The sequence below is a fragment of the Coturnix japonica genome, chromosome 14, assembly GCF_001577835.2.
Source record: "Coturnix japonica isolate 7356 chromosome 14, Coturnix japonica 2.1, whole genome shotgun sequence".
NCBI lineage: Eukaryota > Metazoa > Chordata > Aves > Galliformes > Phasianidae > Coturnix > Coturnix japonica.
In genome coordinates this window covers 5,994,289-6,011,233 of record NC_029529.1, presented here as the reverse complement: position 1 = coordinate 6,011,233, position 16,945 = coordinate 5,994,289, and the positions used below count along the sequence as shown (strand labels likewise).

The window sequence follows — 16,945 nt, the reverse complement described above, 5'->3', positions numbered from 1 at the left end:
GAAGAAAATAAGGAAGGAAGGAGGGAACAGAAGAAAGTAAAGAGGGAATGACAGTGAGAAGGAGGGAGGGAACGAAAGAACGGGGGGGAAGGAGGAGGAGGAGGAGGCTCCGCGGCTCCGCCCCGCTGCCCGCACTGCGCCGGGTGGCGCTGCCCGCAGGTGGGGGCGGCGTTCCCAGCGTCATCCCCCGTTGCGGAGCATGAAGGTGAAGGTGATCTCGGTGCTGGAGGACAACTACATGTACCTGGTGATCGAGGAGAGCACCCGGGACGCGATCGCGGTGGACGCCGCCGTCCCCAAACGGGTGAGAACCGTCGGGGCTGCGCGCTCTGCCGGCGGTATCGCTTCTGTTTGCGTGTTTCCTTCCTCTCCGGGGGCTTTGCGGCTTGGAGGAGGCGGGCAGAGCTGCGGGAACGGCGGCCATAAAGTGCCATAGACCATAAAGTGCCATCGGCCATAAAGTGCCATCGGCCATAAAGTGTCCCCGCCCCGTGCGGCTGCCCCTCCTGCCCCTCCCCGAGCGCTGGGGCCGCACCGATGTTTTCCTCTCCCTGTCCCCGCTGCCCTCTGCCGTGGGACGGACCCGGCGCTGCGCTGTCACCTCCTCCCTTCATTCACCGCTTTTGTCCCTTACAGCTGCTGGAGATCGTCCGGAAGGAGGATGTGGTTCTCCGTGCCATCCTCAGCACACATCACCACTGGTGAGCGCCGGCACCGGGAGGGGGCGGGCAGTGCCCCGTTGTTGGGGGGTACCCGGTGCCCATTGCCCCTCTGCCCCTATAGGGACCACGCGCGGGGCAACGAGGAGCTGGTCAGGCTGTGCCCGGGGCTGCGGGTGTACGGTGCGGATGAGCGCATTGGGGCCCTAACGCACCGCGTGGCCCCCAACGAGGAGCTGACGGTGTGTGGGGTGCTGGGGTAATGGGGTGGGATGGAGAGGGGTGGTTCTGTGCCCATCCCGTGCCCAGCACTCATCTCCATCCCCGCAGTTCGGGGCCATCCGTGTGCGGTGCCTCTTCACCCCGTGCCACACTTCAGGCCACATGTGCTACTTCATGTGGGAGGATGGGTCTCCGGATGCACCGGCGCTGTTCTCAGGTATCTCCCGATAGCCACCCACCGATCCCGTGGGCTGAACCCTTTGAAACCCCCCCAAGCTTTGGGGACAGTGTCTCACCCTCTCCCTGCAGGTGACACGCTGTTTGTGGGGGGCTGCGGGCAGTTCCTGGAGGGGACAGCAGAGCAGATGTACACCAACTTCACCCAGGTGTTGGGGGATCTGCCAAAGGAGACGGTGAGTGCTTCCCTCCATACCCCCCCAGGCTTAGCCCCAGCTTAGAGAGGCCCCACAATAATGATGGAGACGTGGGACATGGTGGGGTTGGGATGTGCGTAACACTGAGTGCTCCATGCTGCTCTTACAGAAGGTGTTTTGTGGCCACGAATGCACCGTCCGGAACCTGAAGTTTGCCCTGAAAGTGGAACCAGAGAATGAAGCAGTGAAGAAGAAGCTCGCCTGGGCCAGAGTAAGCAGCTGTGCCTTGTGGGGTGGTGGGGGGCTGCCGGTTGGTAGCAGGGTTTGGACATATCTGCTTCCTCACAGCAGCGGGATGATGAGGATCTGCCCACGGTGCCCTCCACTCTGCAGGAGGAGTTCCTCTACAACCCCTTCCTCAGGGTCACGTAAGCAGCATCAGTGCAGGGGTGCAGGGGGGGCATGCTTATGGGTTGGCCCTGAACTGGGTGGGGTGGGATGGAGCAGCTCTGTCCCCATGCTGCTGCTTTTGCCCCCGATCCACTCCCCATTCCAGCATCCTCCTCTTCTCCCAGTAGCTTTGGAATGAATGGGGAAACCAAGCCCAGAGGGAAGGGAGGGTAACCTCAGTTTCTCAATCCTTGGGGCTGAGCCCTGAGCCCTGTCCCAACTGTCTCCATCACACCCCGGTCTTAGTGCTGCCGTTACCCCTGCAGGGAGGAGGCTGTGCAGAAGTTCACAGGCAGGAAGGAGCCGGTGGAAGTGCTGCGGGCTCTACGCACCGAGAAGGACAACTTCAAGAAGCCCAAGGAGCGGCCCCATCCCCAGGCCATGCTGGCCTTCGACTGGGGCCTTTTTGCCCCTTTCCTGGAGAAGAAGTGAAGCCCTGCACACGGATGGCCCCATTCAGGTGTCCCTGAGCCCTCAGCTGGGACAGGGCAGGGACCCAGGAACTGCACCACTCTGCGTCCATTCCATTTCTTTTCCTCAAGTTAGAACATGGGAAAGCTGTTGTATGAAGCGTGGTGCTTTTTGCTGGGGTGTTGCATTGCAAAACACAGCAATGCCTTTTGCTTTTTGGAAGGCAGACAGGGGGTGCTGCTGGCTCTGTGTGGCTGCATTAACCCGGTGCAGTGGTGTGGGCTGGGTGCTGCTGTGCAGCCCATCGTTCTGCCTTTATCTTTACCTCAGTTGTGCAACGTGCTGCAATGCACAGGGTGCTGCTGCTGAGCTTAGGCCCAGCTTGTGCAGCTGAAATGCAAACAGTGGAGAAAATAGAGGAGATGGGCCCCGGATAATACACTGTACGGTGTCTATTTGGACTGTGCTGATACAAAGCTGCTGATGGCTGGAATAGAACCAGCTTCAGAACCTTTCATGCATGGACTGTGAATAGCATCCATAGCACCGAACCTGGTTTGTGGTATTTCTTCCTTTGCTAGAAACTTGATTTTCTTTTTTGCTTTTTTATTTTATATATATATATATATAGTGTTACGTTGTTTAAAATTTACTCTTCCCTCCAGGAAGGGGAAGAATCCGTCCTGCTGCACCGGTTGTCTCAGTGCTGTTGCTTCAGAGATGCTCTAAGGGTACAGCTGTCATTGGACACTGCCTGGGTGCTTTGCTGTGAGCAGCACAGAGATGCCTGGGAGGGATCCTGGCCCAGCAGTTTGTTTGCTCGTGTGTGCAGCTCAGAGGTGAAATCTGAGCTATTCTTGATGCTGTGATGAGAACAAATAACTGTGAGAGCTGCATGGGGAGCTCCGGGCAGAGTCTTCTGACAGCTTCAGTTCTGTGCGTTCAGTATCCTGGTCACTGGAGAAGGCAAAATGCAGATCCTTGGTTGTTTAACCTGCAGCTCATTCAGCTGTTCTTAACTGTGCACTTCTGGCTGGATGTGAATGTTCTCAGCAGAAACAAGAGTGTGTGTCTTTTGCACTGATGTACAAAGTTTATGGACTCAGCACTTCAGCATATTGGACTTAGTTTGCATTGGCACTGGCGTCTCTCTCTTGCTGTAGATGACAATGTTATGGTTTAGCATAACACTGATACAGAACTATGCATGGAAAAGGGCATTCAGTGCAACCACCGCTTGCAAAATGAGTGGGGAAGGGACGGGGGAGTAGAGGGAGATTTTTGCCTTACAAACACTGTGAATTCACTGATTGATCAGCAACACCTGAAGGATGTCAAGCCTTTAATTAAAACCATTACAATTGTCTTTTACATTGTTGGCTTGTTTTTAATGAAGACTGGAGGAGGACGCAGGGAAGGGCTGCCAGAGAAGCTGTTAAATGAGGCAGGTTAAGGTCTGGCAGCTTTGCTTCTTGACAGCCCTAAGCACAAGGTCTGCAGTAACAGTGAGGGTTCTCTCTGAAGAGGGCCTGGCCAAGGTTTGAGTCTGAGCTACGTGCAGTAACCAGCTCCATGTCTGTTCTGAAAGAGCAAAGCAAAGTGGGTGGCTGCTTTGCGCTCAGTTTTCATCCACTTCCTGCAGTCGTTCTTCCCCACATAGCAGTAACTGGGAAAAGGAGAAATATCAAGTGAGAATGGGATTTTTAAGCTGGTATTCACTTGCAGCTGCAGCAGGCACCAGGAGGTTCCACATCTGCCAGCATCCCTTCACCCTGAATTAAGGTATAGCTGCAAACCTCTCCCCCCACTCCCCTCCTATACACAGTGCCACTCTATGATACCTGGCATTCAGATTAAGTAGACAAAACCAGTTACTCATTCACTTTTTCTTTTCCTAAATAGATTAGGAAATACCCATACGTAGAAATACAGACAGTGAGACGTGCACACATCATTCCATAGTGAATCATTTGCATTCACACATCACCTGGCAAGGCATTACAACACACAGCGTTAAACCAGGTGTATTTTTGCCAACCACTTGGATAGTTCTGGTAATTTCCTGCAGCAACGCTTACATCCTTCAGTCTTCCATTAACTTTTATACATAGACACCCTTCAGAGACACCAAAGCTCAGCCATTCTCACTTGATAGGATGTAAGAATGGTTTTCCCTGACTTTCAGGATATTATTAATCAGTAACTGACTTGTGGCCAGGGTAGATGCAGATGGCTGTTTGTTTCTTAAGCCTAATTTCAAGTCCCATTTCAGCAGGCCATACAGCAGCCCTGGAGATAACGCTGCTCTCACGACTGCAGGGTGCTGGGGTTCAACCCTCTGACAGTGCAAAAATGCTGCAGCTGTGCTTCAAGGGCATCCAGTCAGGGGCAGTGACACAGAAACACAGAGCCCAAGGTCTAATGAGACCATTTGTAACTATAGGAGAACGTCCTAGCACAGACAGCCATGAACTCAGTGCTGTGAGGCCTGGCTGAGGGATGTCCTCATGCAGCACACAGCTCATTTTGCCTGCTGCAAACCAAGTCCTTCAGTACCTTAAATCCATCAGTTCTGGTAGGAATAGGATTGCAAAGGGAGCGCAGATTTAGTCCTAAGATACGTTAGTGCTTCTTTTAACAAATTTTAATCACTGTTCCGTTTTTATTTGTATCACTTCAGTCATTATAAAGCTTGAAGAATTACCACTGCCTGCCTATATGCACGTTACCTTCTCCTCTCTGACTGAGAGTGAGAAATTGCAATTCCCCATTGACGGCACAGAAATGACGGCACAGAACTTTGGCTGCCTCTCGAGAATCTTAAATACAATCGACTTGAAAGGCACTGAGTATATCCGGGCTTTGCAGTCTGCTTCCAGCATCAGCCTTCACCACTTGATGTTAAATCCAGCGTTTGCTTTCTCCACTGCATGGTATTCTGTATGCAGAGCTTTCCCTGTCTTTTCAGACTCAGTGCCACCCAGCCACTGATCATACAGGGCAGTTACAGTCCGGTTCTCCTCTGGAACTTCAGTCTTAAGAGACTCGTACAGCTTCTCAACTTGCTGGAGCCAGTCCTTGCTAGATTCACCTTCCACTTTGATCTGGCCACCTCCATTTAAACAACCTAAGGACAACAAAGCAGGAAAACATCACTGAGTTTTACAAATTACTTAGCAGGGGGAAAATAGAAAAATAACCAAATTAACAACTGCTTTTCCACCTGTGAACAGTTACAGAACTGAAAACACCACTGTAATTGTGGCTTATTCCCCAGTAACTGAACACCAGCTGGTAGCGGCCCTAGAGAGGAGATCATTGGCCTGGGGTGATGCAATGCTAATTCAGCCCAGCTGTGATGGAGGGCTCCAGGGCATCCTGGAAGTGCCAGTGAGAGAGAAGATAAGAAGTAGGGAGGGCTGGCTCATTCTCTTTCCAGGAAAAAAGAGCCCAGAATGGCAGCTAGGTGAGAACAGCCCTACAACCTCAACTGAAGGTAAGATAAACATCCTTAGGATGTGTTCTGAATTTCCTGTTGTGGTGTAGGTGTGATATAAATGTTGGTCTGTGTGCTGTGTGGAAGCCTTAAGTGGTGTTCAGCTCTTTGGTGCTGTGCAGCCTTCTAGGCTGGAAGTTACATGGGCCCTCTGGAATACAGCAGTTGCTTGTAGATAGCAAAGAGTGGCAGCTCAGTGTCACTTCAGGCTGGATTAGAGCTTAGTGTGCTCGCTGTTCATAGACTGAAAAAGACCCTGGAGGGCAAATATGGAGATCTTGCAAGAAGCAGATTAGGGAAGAGAAGAAAGGCTTCTTCCACCAGCTGCAATGAGCATTCTCTGCAAGTGTAACACTTGTGCAGCTTTAGGGGATGAATGTCTTTATGTACTATAGAGCTTGAAGTCAGAGGGCATCCTTACAAGCACTGTAATATTCCAATGTGGGATTTAATTGCAATTACTGAAATCCTGAAGAATTGCTGGCTTCCAGGTAGGAAAATACATACTCTGCTTTGAACTTTAAAGCTGTGACTATCACATCCAAAGGGTGTTTGAAGGTTTTGCCTCAATATCAAGAATATGAGGAGCTGTCAATGTTTCTTATATTGTAGTTATAACTTCACATGATTCCTACAGCTCTAGGCTGTAACAGGGAAGTCTCAATGCAGTCTCACCTGAGGGGCAGGCCATGACTTCAATATAGTGATAGGGTGACTTCCCTCGCTTCAGCTTCTGCACTAAGTTCTGTATGTTTCGAAACCCATATGCCAAAGCAAAGTGGAGCAGCACTACTCCATCCTTCTCCAGTGTCACCTCTTGGAAGTCCTTGTTTCTGAGGAAGAAGAGAGAAAATGTCTTATCCAAATGGAGTTCTATATTAAACATCGAAGAACCCTGCGTTGAAACAAAGTTCTTTGTGAATTCTTACTCAGGAAAGCCGTCCTAGTTCTTTGCCACCCAAATAAAACAGATGAAGGAACCAGCTTACAAATCCTTGTCAGACTTTTCCTGTTTGAGCACCCACTGAACTGAGTTTGCTGAGGAACACCATTGAATAAATCCTTAAAACCTAAGCAAACAGGACCTGAACTAAGGTTTTATTGTGACAGGCCGCCTGGGCTGGCTTCAGCCTACTCATACATCAGTGAGGCCACCAAAGGAAGCTTTTACATTGCAGTGGATCATGAAAATAGAGAGCAAACAACCGCTGAAGACTTCCAGACTGCTAATATTAGTGGGAAGGCCTGTTCTTGATAAAACTAATTTGACTTTTATTGAGTATTTTGTATGGAGGCTGTGAGGGACTGTTGTTTTTAACCATTAATAATGCTGACCAAGGATACGACTCATTACAAATGGGACGTTAAGATCTGGAAAGCTAGCAGGAATTGCAGCTCTTTGGCCTCTGTACCCAAACTTAGGTGGCTTTCTGCCTTAACCATAACAGAGTTATGCTCACAAGTCCTGATATGAGATTTTTCTGTTCTGTAATAGCAAGACTAGTAACAAAGCTCTTTTATCGGCCTGATTGCAGGTGAAACAGCTGAGATCCCTGTGAGCTCTGCCTTCTAGATTGCTCTAAAAATCATCTGCAACTTGATACTGGGAAAATCCATCAGGCTATAGAAGTGTGTGGGTGGTGAAGGGGCTCAGAGCCTCCAAAGGCCAGGCTGCACGGAGTGCAGGCTGATTTATGGCTCAGCAACTGTGGGAGGGAGAAGCTGATTCCCATGCCTCAAAGGAAAATGTTTAACTTTGCAAAGAAAGTGAAACCCATCAGAAAGAGAGCAGCATAAAAAGAACTGCAATAAAAAAAAATTGTACTTGCTGTAAAAGCTTTAAACTTCATACTTTAAAGGTCTGTACTGAATTGTATCCACTTCAATGCCAAAGAGCTCCTTGGCTGCATACTTGTATATGTGCTCCAAATAGCCACCAGAGCCACCTCCTGAGTGGCCAGTGAGTTCCTCCTCTGTGGCACTACTAAACCTGGGGAAAGGAAAGAAAGAAGTGGTTTTAGTGGTTTGATTCAATGGAACAGACAGCACAAAGCCCACTGCTCCTTCAAACAAACAGAAGTTTCAGTAGCTGAGTGCCAAAATAGTTTTAGTGTTGCTAATAAAAACATGATGTTGTGAGTCTTGTGAGACTTTTGATAGTGGAATTGTTCATCCAGGGAATTCAAAAGCAGCAGAACAAGCCAGGCACCAGCTCCCTTTGAGCTCCAACCCTTTCCCTTTCTCCTGGGAAAAGACTATTTATGGTTTCAGGCTCTGCAGGTTTAACCCTATGCTGTCTGATGTTCTTTGGGTCAAGCTCTGTGGGAACATCCTCACCAGATCTGACCCCGCTGCCAGCTTAATCTTCACACACCAAAAATATTTGAGTTAGAGGCCAATTGCCTGAGAAGTCTCAAATCAACATTATTTTGTTAGTGTACTGTTCAGTGGATCTACAAACACCTTAGGTTATACTTGAAAATGATGAAGCATTGATGGTATGGATCTGTGTGGCCTACACTTCCCTTGGAAAACACAATCAGGGAGAAACCATCTCAGTCAAGAGAGATTTCAGCAGTCCTCAAGTCTTTTCCACAGCACCAACAAAAGCTGAGTTCATTCCTGAACCAGGTACTTATACGTGGCTGCCAGGACAGGAGAGAACACTCCTTCAGCTCCAAGCACAGAGATGAAACCTTTGTTGTTGTGGTTTCATGTAGTTAAGAAAGTTATACAGTGTACAGATGAACAAGCCTCACAATGGCAGGGGGCTGCCCTATGCATGGCTGTCCTCAGCAGGACCCTGCTCCAAGTCCAGCACACTGTTGGTGTTGAACAGCCACGTTCATGTAATAACAGCACTTACATGTTCAAGTTGTGCACAAATAATTCCATCTCACTGATTTGCCAAAACACAACCAAGTATTCAGAGGTCAAGATGGTGTTTCTTGAAAACAGCTCACCAGATGGAAGCTTCAACAATAGCTTTTGTTATGAGAGAATAATAAGATGAGGGATAACGCTTCTAAGTGCTCATCAGGCAGTGACACTTGCATTTTCCTACTAACAGCTGCAGAAGGGAAAACACTTGAATGCAGGCCAAATAGTTTCAAGTCAAATGGAAGATGCTGCCTCTTGCAGATAAAATCTCAGCTTTAGAAAAACTGCAGAAGGCAACACGTTACCCTGTGATGGCATTCAGAAACTATTTTTAATTTCATCTTGTTTACAGGAACTGAGCTTCATTAATGAAATGCTTCAGTGTGTCTGGCCTCACGTACTGCAGCTCTCTTAAAACGAGGCTGCCAGTAAGAATCAGTGCTGGCCTGGAGCAAACGGTTATAACAGCAAAAGTCCTGGGATTTCTGGCACTTCATCTCATTCTCGCTGCCAAATGTAATAACCTCTCAATGGGCTTTTCCACGTGCTGGAGGATAAAGCAGAACAACAGCCATTGGAGTGCTTATGTTAGTGCTCCAAGTTCTGAGGAATACGTGCTGTTTATAAGCAGTCAATTTACTGAGTAAGTTAAAGCTAGCAAAAGGTTACAGAGGAGCTTTATCACCGGGAGCGTGAGGCACTGCCCTCACAATGTACTCCTATGAAGTTAGCCAGAGATTTTTATCAAGTAATTAGACATTTTGTTCTATGTTATAACTGACACTTCCATAATGTTATTTCCTAACTGAGTCCAAATGCTTCAGAATGTTTTTATATCTCCTTGATTTTTCTGCTTAATGGTATAACGATAAAGCAGGTAGAACAAAATGCTTATTTATGTGGGCAGCTGCTGAAGTTGACTTTTTGGGATGCAACCATGCAGACTTTTATTGCAGCAGAGGGTAACTTTTAGATGTGAAAGGAATTTGAGCATAAACCATTTTAGAAGACAATACTGGAGGAATTCTTAATTAAAATTAAACCCTATTTAGAAATAAGCCACAGTGTCACATCTGCAAAGGGATACAGCTGTCAATAGACCACAGTCACGTCCTATGTGTGTGCTACCTGCTGCATACCTGGGCTGTTGAAATCCCTCCTAAAAACTCTGAGCAGTAGAGTTGAATCAACTTGAACCACATTGTTAATAGCTGTTAATACTAAATAGAGGTTGTTATATATGTAGCCTTTCTCTTTGCATGATAAGAAAGTGCTACAACGATATTTCTTATAAACGGATTAAGAGAATGCTTTGGTTTAGTGATCAGTGTGGAACCACTACTGAATGTCAGTTCAGAGGGCTAAAATCTGATCTCAGTATTTCTGCAGGCTCTTAGATCTCTGCAGTCATCACTTAACCAGATGTCAGCTTTCAGTTAATGCAACTCAAGTCTCATCTGTTTTGCACATGTTTAAGTTCTCGTGCTTTTACAGAGACTTCTTCAGATGAGTTGAGTGACCTAAATATTTTGTTTCAATATCAGAATCTTTACAGTAGCTCAGATAACGAAGGGATATAAGCAAACTGAGTACAGCACTGCAACAGGCTTTTTTGTTAATCCTTGGACTACTAAGACCTAGTAAGTAGTTACAGGTTCACTGTATTCTGTAGGTAAAGGACTTAATGTACAGCTGTACTGATTTGAAATTACTGACACAAAAATACCCACAGAATGCCAACACCTGCAGACTTATGCACAGTAAAACAGTAGTAGAAAGTGAATTCTGCTGAACTGGATATGGATACTGGATGGAAAAGAACATGCTTGAAGGTGCAGATGAAATTTCTTACATGGTATCCAAAGGAGCAGGATCTACATCTGAGAGAGATACTCTTTCTTGTTCCAACAACTTTAGCACTTCTCCTAAAATAGAACCACAGGTACAAATGTCTTATTTTGGAGATAAAGAAAAATAAAATCCACAGATCGGTATCTAAGCCTGCATATGAAGTCTTTACCAGGACGTGACTGGCATCACTGAAGATAAATTATACAGCAAGATCTGTGTGCTACATCCACCACTGACAAAGGATTGTTGAAACAAGTCCAGAAATGATCTGGGCAGCTTCTGGCTCTGCTTACCTGTGGTGATTACACAGTCCACATCGCGAGTCTGGTACTCTTGGTTGAAGAAGTCTGGCCTTGAAGCCTCCAGCTTCTTGTCATAGCAGGGCATTACTGTTACGTGGTATATCTTATTAGGTGTTAAGTGCTGGAAGAAGACAAGCAGTAGCATTGGTCAATCTCAAAACTGTCTTGTGGGAGGTGTTTTCCAATTACAAATGAAAATGATGAAACTAATAGTGCCATGCATTGGGAAATACTCTCCTTTATTACTGAACGTGATAAAAAATATATTTTTCTCTCATAGAATCCAATTCTAGACTGTAGGAAACAACAACCATAAGCTCTTCCATGGTCTTCCCCCCACCCTCTCCTGCTTTTCCTAGTGCAAATGATCCAAAGTCAATGGGTGAAGAAATCCTAAGTGTTCAGTGAGATGACATGTTTCTTCCATGCTACCCTACATCAGCGACTAAAAAATGATCAGAAGTTGGCCAAAATCCTCACGGCCATCCAGCAAAATAAGTTCAAACTGAGGAAATAAGTCATTGACTCAAGGCTATTGTTTCAATATCTTGTGCCAAATATTCTTAACAGCTGCCAGTTTTTGTAACAAGTATGCACGTGTCAGCATTTGTTTAATGCAACTGTGAAGCCAGAGCTCATTAATGGACAATAAATCATACAACCGGACATGGTGCTTAAGTTTGCTGCTGGATGACTCTGGGCTATAATATTAGTCTGTAAGCACCAACTTTACACTTGGAAAGATTCCAAAGGTTAAGGACTGGGAACAGAACTAAGCAAAACTGAAAGAGAACATGAAGTTGGAAAAGAGCAAGCAATTTTTAGACAAGGCATGATCTGCACGTATGCACTGACTGAGGTTTTGTCCTGGGTTAGTTTATTTTACCTTATTCACCAGCCTTGATCAGCAGGAAAATACCATACAGGACGAGTGAGATATAAGCACAAGAATAATGACAAATCAGATTCCTTAGACTTCCTGAATAATATATAGAGATTTCAAGCCACAAAGTGTGAACTTAGTGCTGCTGTCCCAGCTGCAAGTTTCTTAACAGGTATCACAGAAGTGACAATGCCTTTGCTGGCAATTTGCAAGATAAAAACAATTATCTTCAATCCTTAATGTACACAGTACAGGAAAACGTATCAGCTTGTGTTTGATGCACCTTACCTGCTGCTCTGCAAAATAGCCCTTTATCAAGGAGCCCATGATCTGCTGTGGAGACTTAGTGGTGCTGATGTAAGGAATGATGAAACTGCCATGGGTTTTCTCTGCATAGCAGATCCAACCTGAAGAGAGAATAATTAGCAAATAGTTGCAATCAGTAACTATAACTATATAACTATATATAACTATATAACTATATATATATATATAGTTATATATATATATATATATACATATAAATAGCAAGCACCCCTTCACTCTGCCCACAACCTCAGGCTCACCACCCATTCATAACCATTTTCAGCCTCAGCACAAAAGGCAAAGAGGTGTAACAATTCCATTTATAGAGGCGAGTAGGTATTTCTACAGACCATTACCACTATTAACACCAAGCTCTCTTTGTGAAGAGTAATACTTTAAGCAAATTAATATGAACTTTTCTGACTAGCTTTTTGAGTTCTTGTATAGGTGTATTATTAGAATGGCATCTTATTTCTGTAACCAACTTTGTAATGTACCTGGACAGGCAGAAGCTAGCATTGGCAAAGCCTTTTTGTCTTCTGATTGCCTTCGGAAGCGTTTTACAAACTCCTTTTGGCTCTCCAGCAGGCTGAAGTTTCTTGAGAAAGTTGTATCAAATACATAGTGCACACCTAAGTGGTACAACATGCACATTAGAATTCACAAGGAAGATACAAGCAGCAAGCTACACATCATATTTACTGCTATCAATCTGTATTTGAGAGTGAACTGTTTTCTCTAGCACAGCAGGACAAGAGCAGAAGTCATAGGAGGAATGCGGATAATTTAAAGCTCCTTTCCTCCATTACTCCAGGTTTATTTTGTGACTGAAGTTTGTACTTCTTAATTCATATCACCTTTAGGTGCTCATAAAAGCTGTGCCTGATGGATAGCCCAGCAGTCCCCTCTGTCATGGGTAGGACGCAATGCAGCACTTGCCTTGACTCTTTAAGAATGCAGTCAACTTCTTTGCTGTTTCCAGAATGCTCATTTTACATTTTGCAGCCAGTGAAGCCCTGGATTGTGGTGAAACAGAAACCACCACCAGCTTCTGTTCATTGGGAGCTGCAGCCTTTAAAAATAATAACAGCAACAAAAGAAAGCTGATCAGACAGTACTAATACTCACATCTACTAACTCTGCAGCTGACCCGCCCCTGTCTCATCACTTACCTTGTTAAAAGCTAGAGTTTTGGAGAACTCCTCATGGCTCTGCTGAGTGATTAAAACACTCTCTGCTGATGTAATGCAGCCACTACAAGCTAAACAGTCATTCAGAGTAATTTTAGCCTTCTCCAGTTTCTGTGCTTCTCCATCCTGGGAAGAAACAGATAAGACTCAGTTTTGGTCACAACACAGAATTGAGTAGGGTGGCAGTTTCTCATCTTTACTATGTTTAGTAATAAGGATATTGTCCTCTTTACCCTCCTGGCTTATCAAGAGCAGACAAGGAAGAATAAAGGTGAGGAAAAAAGGATTTTGTAATATATTTTGCTGTTGTCATCAGCATTCCCAGATCCTGGTCCTTAAATAGCGGCACCTTATTTAAATACATAACTAACCATCAGCATTGTCTGGATATCTTACACAACAATAAAGAAAGGTCAGGCATACCTGAGTGATCTGAACATAGCTCCCATCAGCTTCAATTCTGATCTTAGCTGCTGCTTTCCCAGGCTTTTTTTCCACCTTTACAGGTTTGATACATTCCTAAAAGAGAAATAAGGCTCAGAAGTGAAGAGACAAGACTCGAACGGTCAAACCCAATAGAGCGAATGTCTATTACTCTGCTTTAAATGATGCCAGATCTACTGACTGTGTCTACATCCACCAAGGGAAAATGGTCCTTAGAACCTTACCCCTTTCTTACAGAACGAGCACCTTTTCAGCATCACACCAAAGCCAGAGGAGACTGTGTCCCTTCCGAATCACAGAGCTGCGTTAAAAGGAGCCTTGACAAGCACAGAGCCTTGATCCCCTCTTAGATCTCACAGACGATCTCGCATTCCCTCATTGCAAATTGGAACGGATGGAGGCGTGGTCACTACAGCCAGCGGGCGGCTATTGCCAATGGGGTTCCATGTCATGTCGGAAAGGCTCTGACAGGCTCAGCACAGCTGTTGCCTGATTTTTGTGCTGCTCTACCATGGAGCCCCAAGGGCTTTTTTAGCATTTTATGTCATTTTTACTGCCCTATCTGCACAGCTAGACTCGCACAGTGCTGTCTCCTCACCTCCCCCCCCCTACTCCCTGTTTCCCTTCCAGTATGGCTCTCCTAGGCCGGGCCCTGCGGTTCTTGCCCCCCTGGACACCCACCTGCGAGGGTCCGATGTAATCATCCAGGTCGGTCAGCTGCAGCACCCCGCTGAAGGGAGACGCCATGACAGCGCCGCCGCCGTCAAGCGCGGCAGCCAGCGGGAGGGGCAGGAGTTGCGACACTGTCGTAAAAGCCACACTGCTGTCGTGATATGGCGCCCTGTCGTGATATTCAGGATAGAGGCAAAATGACGTTCCGTTGGGTTTATTGATAGCCTTGCTTGATAGATCCTTATCATAAGACACACACATGACACAAAGGGATTAAAGCTTCCCTAGCCTGCTTTACTAAGCGCTGCCTGCAAGGGGCATGACATTACCATGCATTAAACACATCCCTTGCTGGTAATAGCAAGGTGCTGGTGTGGGGAGAAAGTGCTTTAAAAGCTGGGGGTCTTTAATGGGGTTTAGGGTCAGTCACATAAGAAATGGAGGTAGTTTATGAGCCTGGATCTCTAACTCTCCTGAGGCATTTTCCTCTCCTCTATTTTGTCTGCATGTAACATCACCATCTGTAGGTGGCTGTGTATGCATCCATGCATGTCTATCTATACACAGAGCAGAGAGGGAGGTCAGACTGCTTGGTTACATCGCAAGGTGTCGGCCTTACTGTAAGGGGAAGCTACTGAAATCACATCATGCTTTTTAGAAGGCAGCTGACTCATACAGGAGACCATTTTCCTGAAGCTCTAAAATACAAAGCTGCTTTGTACTCAAAGTAAGGAGTGCCTGACAATTATAGCTATTTTTTGCTGCACTTGAGTGCGTAATAGAGATGTCCAAGCGCTGACGGTACTCATGTCAGGGCAGGATGGAGTAAAAGCATTGCTGGATACCCACAGCACCTCACCCTTTCATTCCTGGTGCTGTAGAAGGTGTGTGCTTTGGGAGAACCTGTTCACACGAAAGACCTGGGAACTGAGAACGTGGCACAGCAGCTGACACAAGCAGCTGGATGCCAAATGCTCTGAACAGTGTGAGTTTCATGGTACAGACGGAACTAATGGCCAAAGATCCAATGTTGTAACAACCTGTTTTTTTCCTAAGCAGTCTTTCAAGGCTGGGCTGGGCTCCCAGGAGCACGTGTGAGTTCTGAGCCTCGCTGCTGAACTCTGCTTTTCCGACGTCAGTTAACTTAAAGCTGGTCATGCTTCTTAAACCTGGCTGCTCATGTGTCAGGAGGACCTCTGTACCCTGATGGGCAGCTAAACAGGATTAGGGTACTGTTAAACAATACTTCTGCTCCAGTGTAGCCAGTCACATTACCAACATGAACAGAAACCTTACCAAGAGAGAGGAAATACAGGCTTCACGGTACTTCTTTTTCAGCTTTATTAAGCTTATAATTCAGGAGGTTTGACTGTTAGGTACATGTGGTTTTTTGACTTTGTGCAACTCAGAAATGATTATAGAGAAGGAGGTAGATAGCAAGTAGAATTTCATGTAAAGTTTTGGCAAGGTGTGATGTGATGGTTGAGTTTTACTTCTAGCTTCTAGTGATACTTGGTACTCTTTGGCCTTTTTGTCCCCACTCTTAATCATCTCCTCTGCCTTTTTATTTGTCTCCATGGTACTTCTTTTAATAGCATGCTGAGTGTTCAGAGCAGGGTTTACTGTGGAGTTACTGCAGGAGAAGACAAATCAGGACTGGGTTTTTTTTTCCTGGGGTGGCCAAGGAAAGGGCTGTCTGAAGGTAGGCAGGTCCCTGAGACCTTTGGCTTTCTTGTCTTGTGAAGACCTGTTAGTGCATGGAGGTGAGCATTGATGGTCTTGCATGAGCTGTCAGAAACAAACCTTCAGTGTCAGGTTCTTGTTGACCCCTCTGGAATTTGTAGGTGTGGGCACAGTACCATCTCAAAGCCAATAATGTTTATTTTCACATGTTCCCTACTTGTAACCGAATGCTTAAGCAAGCAGAAGTGAGATAACTTGCATGTGGAACCAAGTCCTGCCTTGTTTATAAAAAGAAATTCTCCAAGTGACATTTAACAACTGTTCTGCAGTCACAGAGCTGGATGTGACCTGCTAATACGTTCTTTTGAAGATCTGCCCGAGATAAGGGTCAGCCCTGTCAATTTGAAACTACACTTGCACTGATAGTAAGTCTGAGGGTGTTGTTCACTTGCTTTCTGAACCAGCAGCCACTTTTACTGCTACGCCTTTTGAGTGTGGAGTATGGCCCAAGCATAGGCTGCTGAAGAAGGCCATGCAAGACCAGGCTTAAGCCCAGCAGACATCCTCTGGTTGATAACCAGAACTGCCCCTACTGCCAGGTTGGATAAGGCAGTAGCTATGCCTGTGTCACTCCACTTGCTTCATCTTTGCCCGACAACCCATGGCCTGGTACTCATGTCAAGGCCCTGAGCTATGATCAGAAGTTGTCAAAGGAAAAGAGAAGATACCACCTTTGGCAAAAACACAGAGACCATAAACCGTGTGATGATTAACCTAGGAACAATCCCTCACATTTTTGGGAACTGAAAATGAGGTCTTAAGGAACCAACAGAAGTTTCTCTGCTTTTCTGCAGATGTGTTCTTTTCTTACCACCTGTCTATATCTCAGCTTGTAACCATTCAACCTCCTTGCACATCATGGTAAACCACATGTAAAAAGGATACAAGGTCAGGATGCTGGAGGATAGCTTTCAGAGCTTCCTCTCTGCTGCCCTGAGACTCTCCAGCTTGCAAACCTCCCCTCGAACTCGGACCCCATCCTGTGATGGATGCGTCAATGAGACAGATCATATAACTTTTCCTGCCCCAGTTTACCTTCCCTGAAATATGTATAACCTTACC

At 46.0% G+C, this 16,945-nt stretch overlaps 2 protein-coding genes across 5 annotated transcripts; one reads left to right on the top strand and one right to left on the bottom strand.

Moving 5' to 3' along the window:
- Positions 1–51: 51 nt before the first annotated feature.
- LOC107320642 (hydroxyacylglutathione hydrolase-like protein) lies at positions 52–3,487 on the top strand. 2 transcript variants are annotated; one of them, XM_015876707.2, is made up of 8 exons: positions 52–304; positions 637–701; positions 784–901; positions 990–1,098; positions 1,191–1,294; positions 1,425–1,526; positions 1,607–1,683; positions 1,972–3,487. In XM_015876707.2, the coding sequence occupies exons 1-8, from the start codon at positions 200–202 to the stop codon at positions 2,135–2,137; spliced, it is 846 nt and encodes a 281-aa protein (XP_015732193.1). In that variant the 5' UTR covers positions 52–199; the 3' UTR covers positions 2,138–3,487. The 2 variants fall into 2 exon arrangements, with proteins under 2 accessions (XP_015732193.1, XP_015732192.1); XM_015876706.2 differs by having other exon boundaries at positions 55–304; positions 1,604–1,683.
- On the bottom strand, positions 3,442–14,274 carry CIAO3 (cytosolic iron-sulfur assembly component 3). 3 transcript variants are annotated; one of them, XR_001558336.2, is made up of 12 exons: positions 14,150–14,274; positions 13,448–13,543; positions 13,007–13,150; positions 12,774–12,906; positions 12,332–12,466; positions 11,817–11,935; positions 10,637–10,766; positions 10,345–10,417; positions 7,465–7,602; positions 6,288–6,445; positions 4,846–5,243; positions 3,442–3,782 (listed from the first exon to the last, which is right to left on the bottom strand). XR_001558336.2 is itself a non-coding variant. In XM_015876685.1 (11 exons), the coding sequence occupies exons 1-11, from the start codon at positions 14,213–14,215 to the stop codon at positions 5,005–5,007; spliced, it is 1,431 nt and encodes a 476-aa protein (XP_015732171.1). In that variant the 5' UTR covers positions 14,216–14,274; the 3' UTR covers positions 4,071–5,004. The 3 variants fall into 3 exon arrangements, 2 of the variants coding, with proteins under 2 accessions (XP_015732171.1, XP_015732173.1); XM_015876685.1 differs by lacking the exon at positions 3,442–3,782 and having other exon boundaries at positions 4,071–5,243; XM_015876687.2 differs by lacking the exons at positions 3,442–3,782; positions 14,150–14,274 and adding an exon at positions 13,693–13,827 and having other exon boundaries at positions 4,071–5,243.
- Positions 14,275–16,945: the final 2,671 nt, after the last annotated feature.

Bases quoted from the DNA above. Each gene is read 5' to 3' on its own strand.
- CIAO3 (XM_015876685.1), bottom strand. From the start codon at position 14,215: ATGGCGTCTCCCTTCAGCGGGGTGCTGCAGCTGACCGACCTGGATGAT. The intron at 13,151-13,447 runs GTATGCCTGACC...GTTTCTTCCCAG, and splicing joins GCTATGTTCAGATCACTCAG to GATGGAGAAGCACAGAAACT. The intron at 10,767-11,816 runs GTAAGGTGCATC...GTCTTCTTCCAG, and splicing joins GCTATTTTGCAGAGCAGCAG to CACTTAACACCTAATAAGAT.
- LOC107320642 (XM_015876706.2), top strand. From the start codon at position 200: ATGAAGGTGAAGGTGATCTCGGTGCTGGAGGACAACTACATGTACCTG. The intron at 902-989 runs GTGTGTGGGGTG...CCATCCCCGCAG, and splicing joins CCCCCAACGAGGAGCTGACG to TTCGGGGCCATCCGTGTGCG. The intron at 1,099-1,190 runs GTATCTCCCGAT...CTCTCCCTGCAG, and splicing joins TGCACCGGCGCTGTTCTCAG to GTGACACGCTGTTTGTGGGG.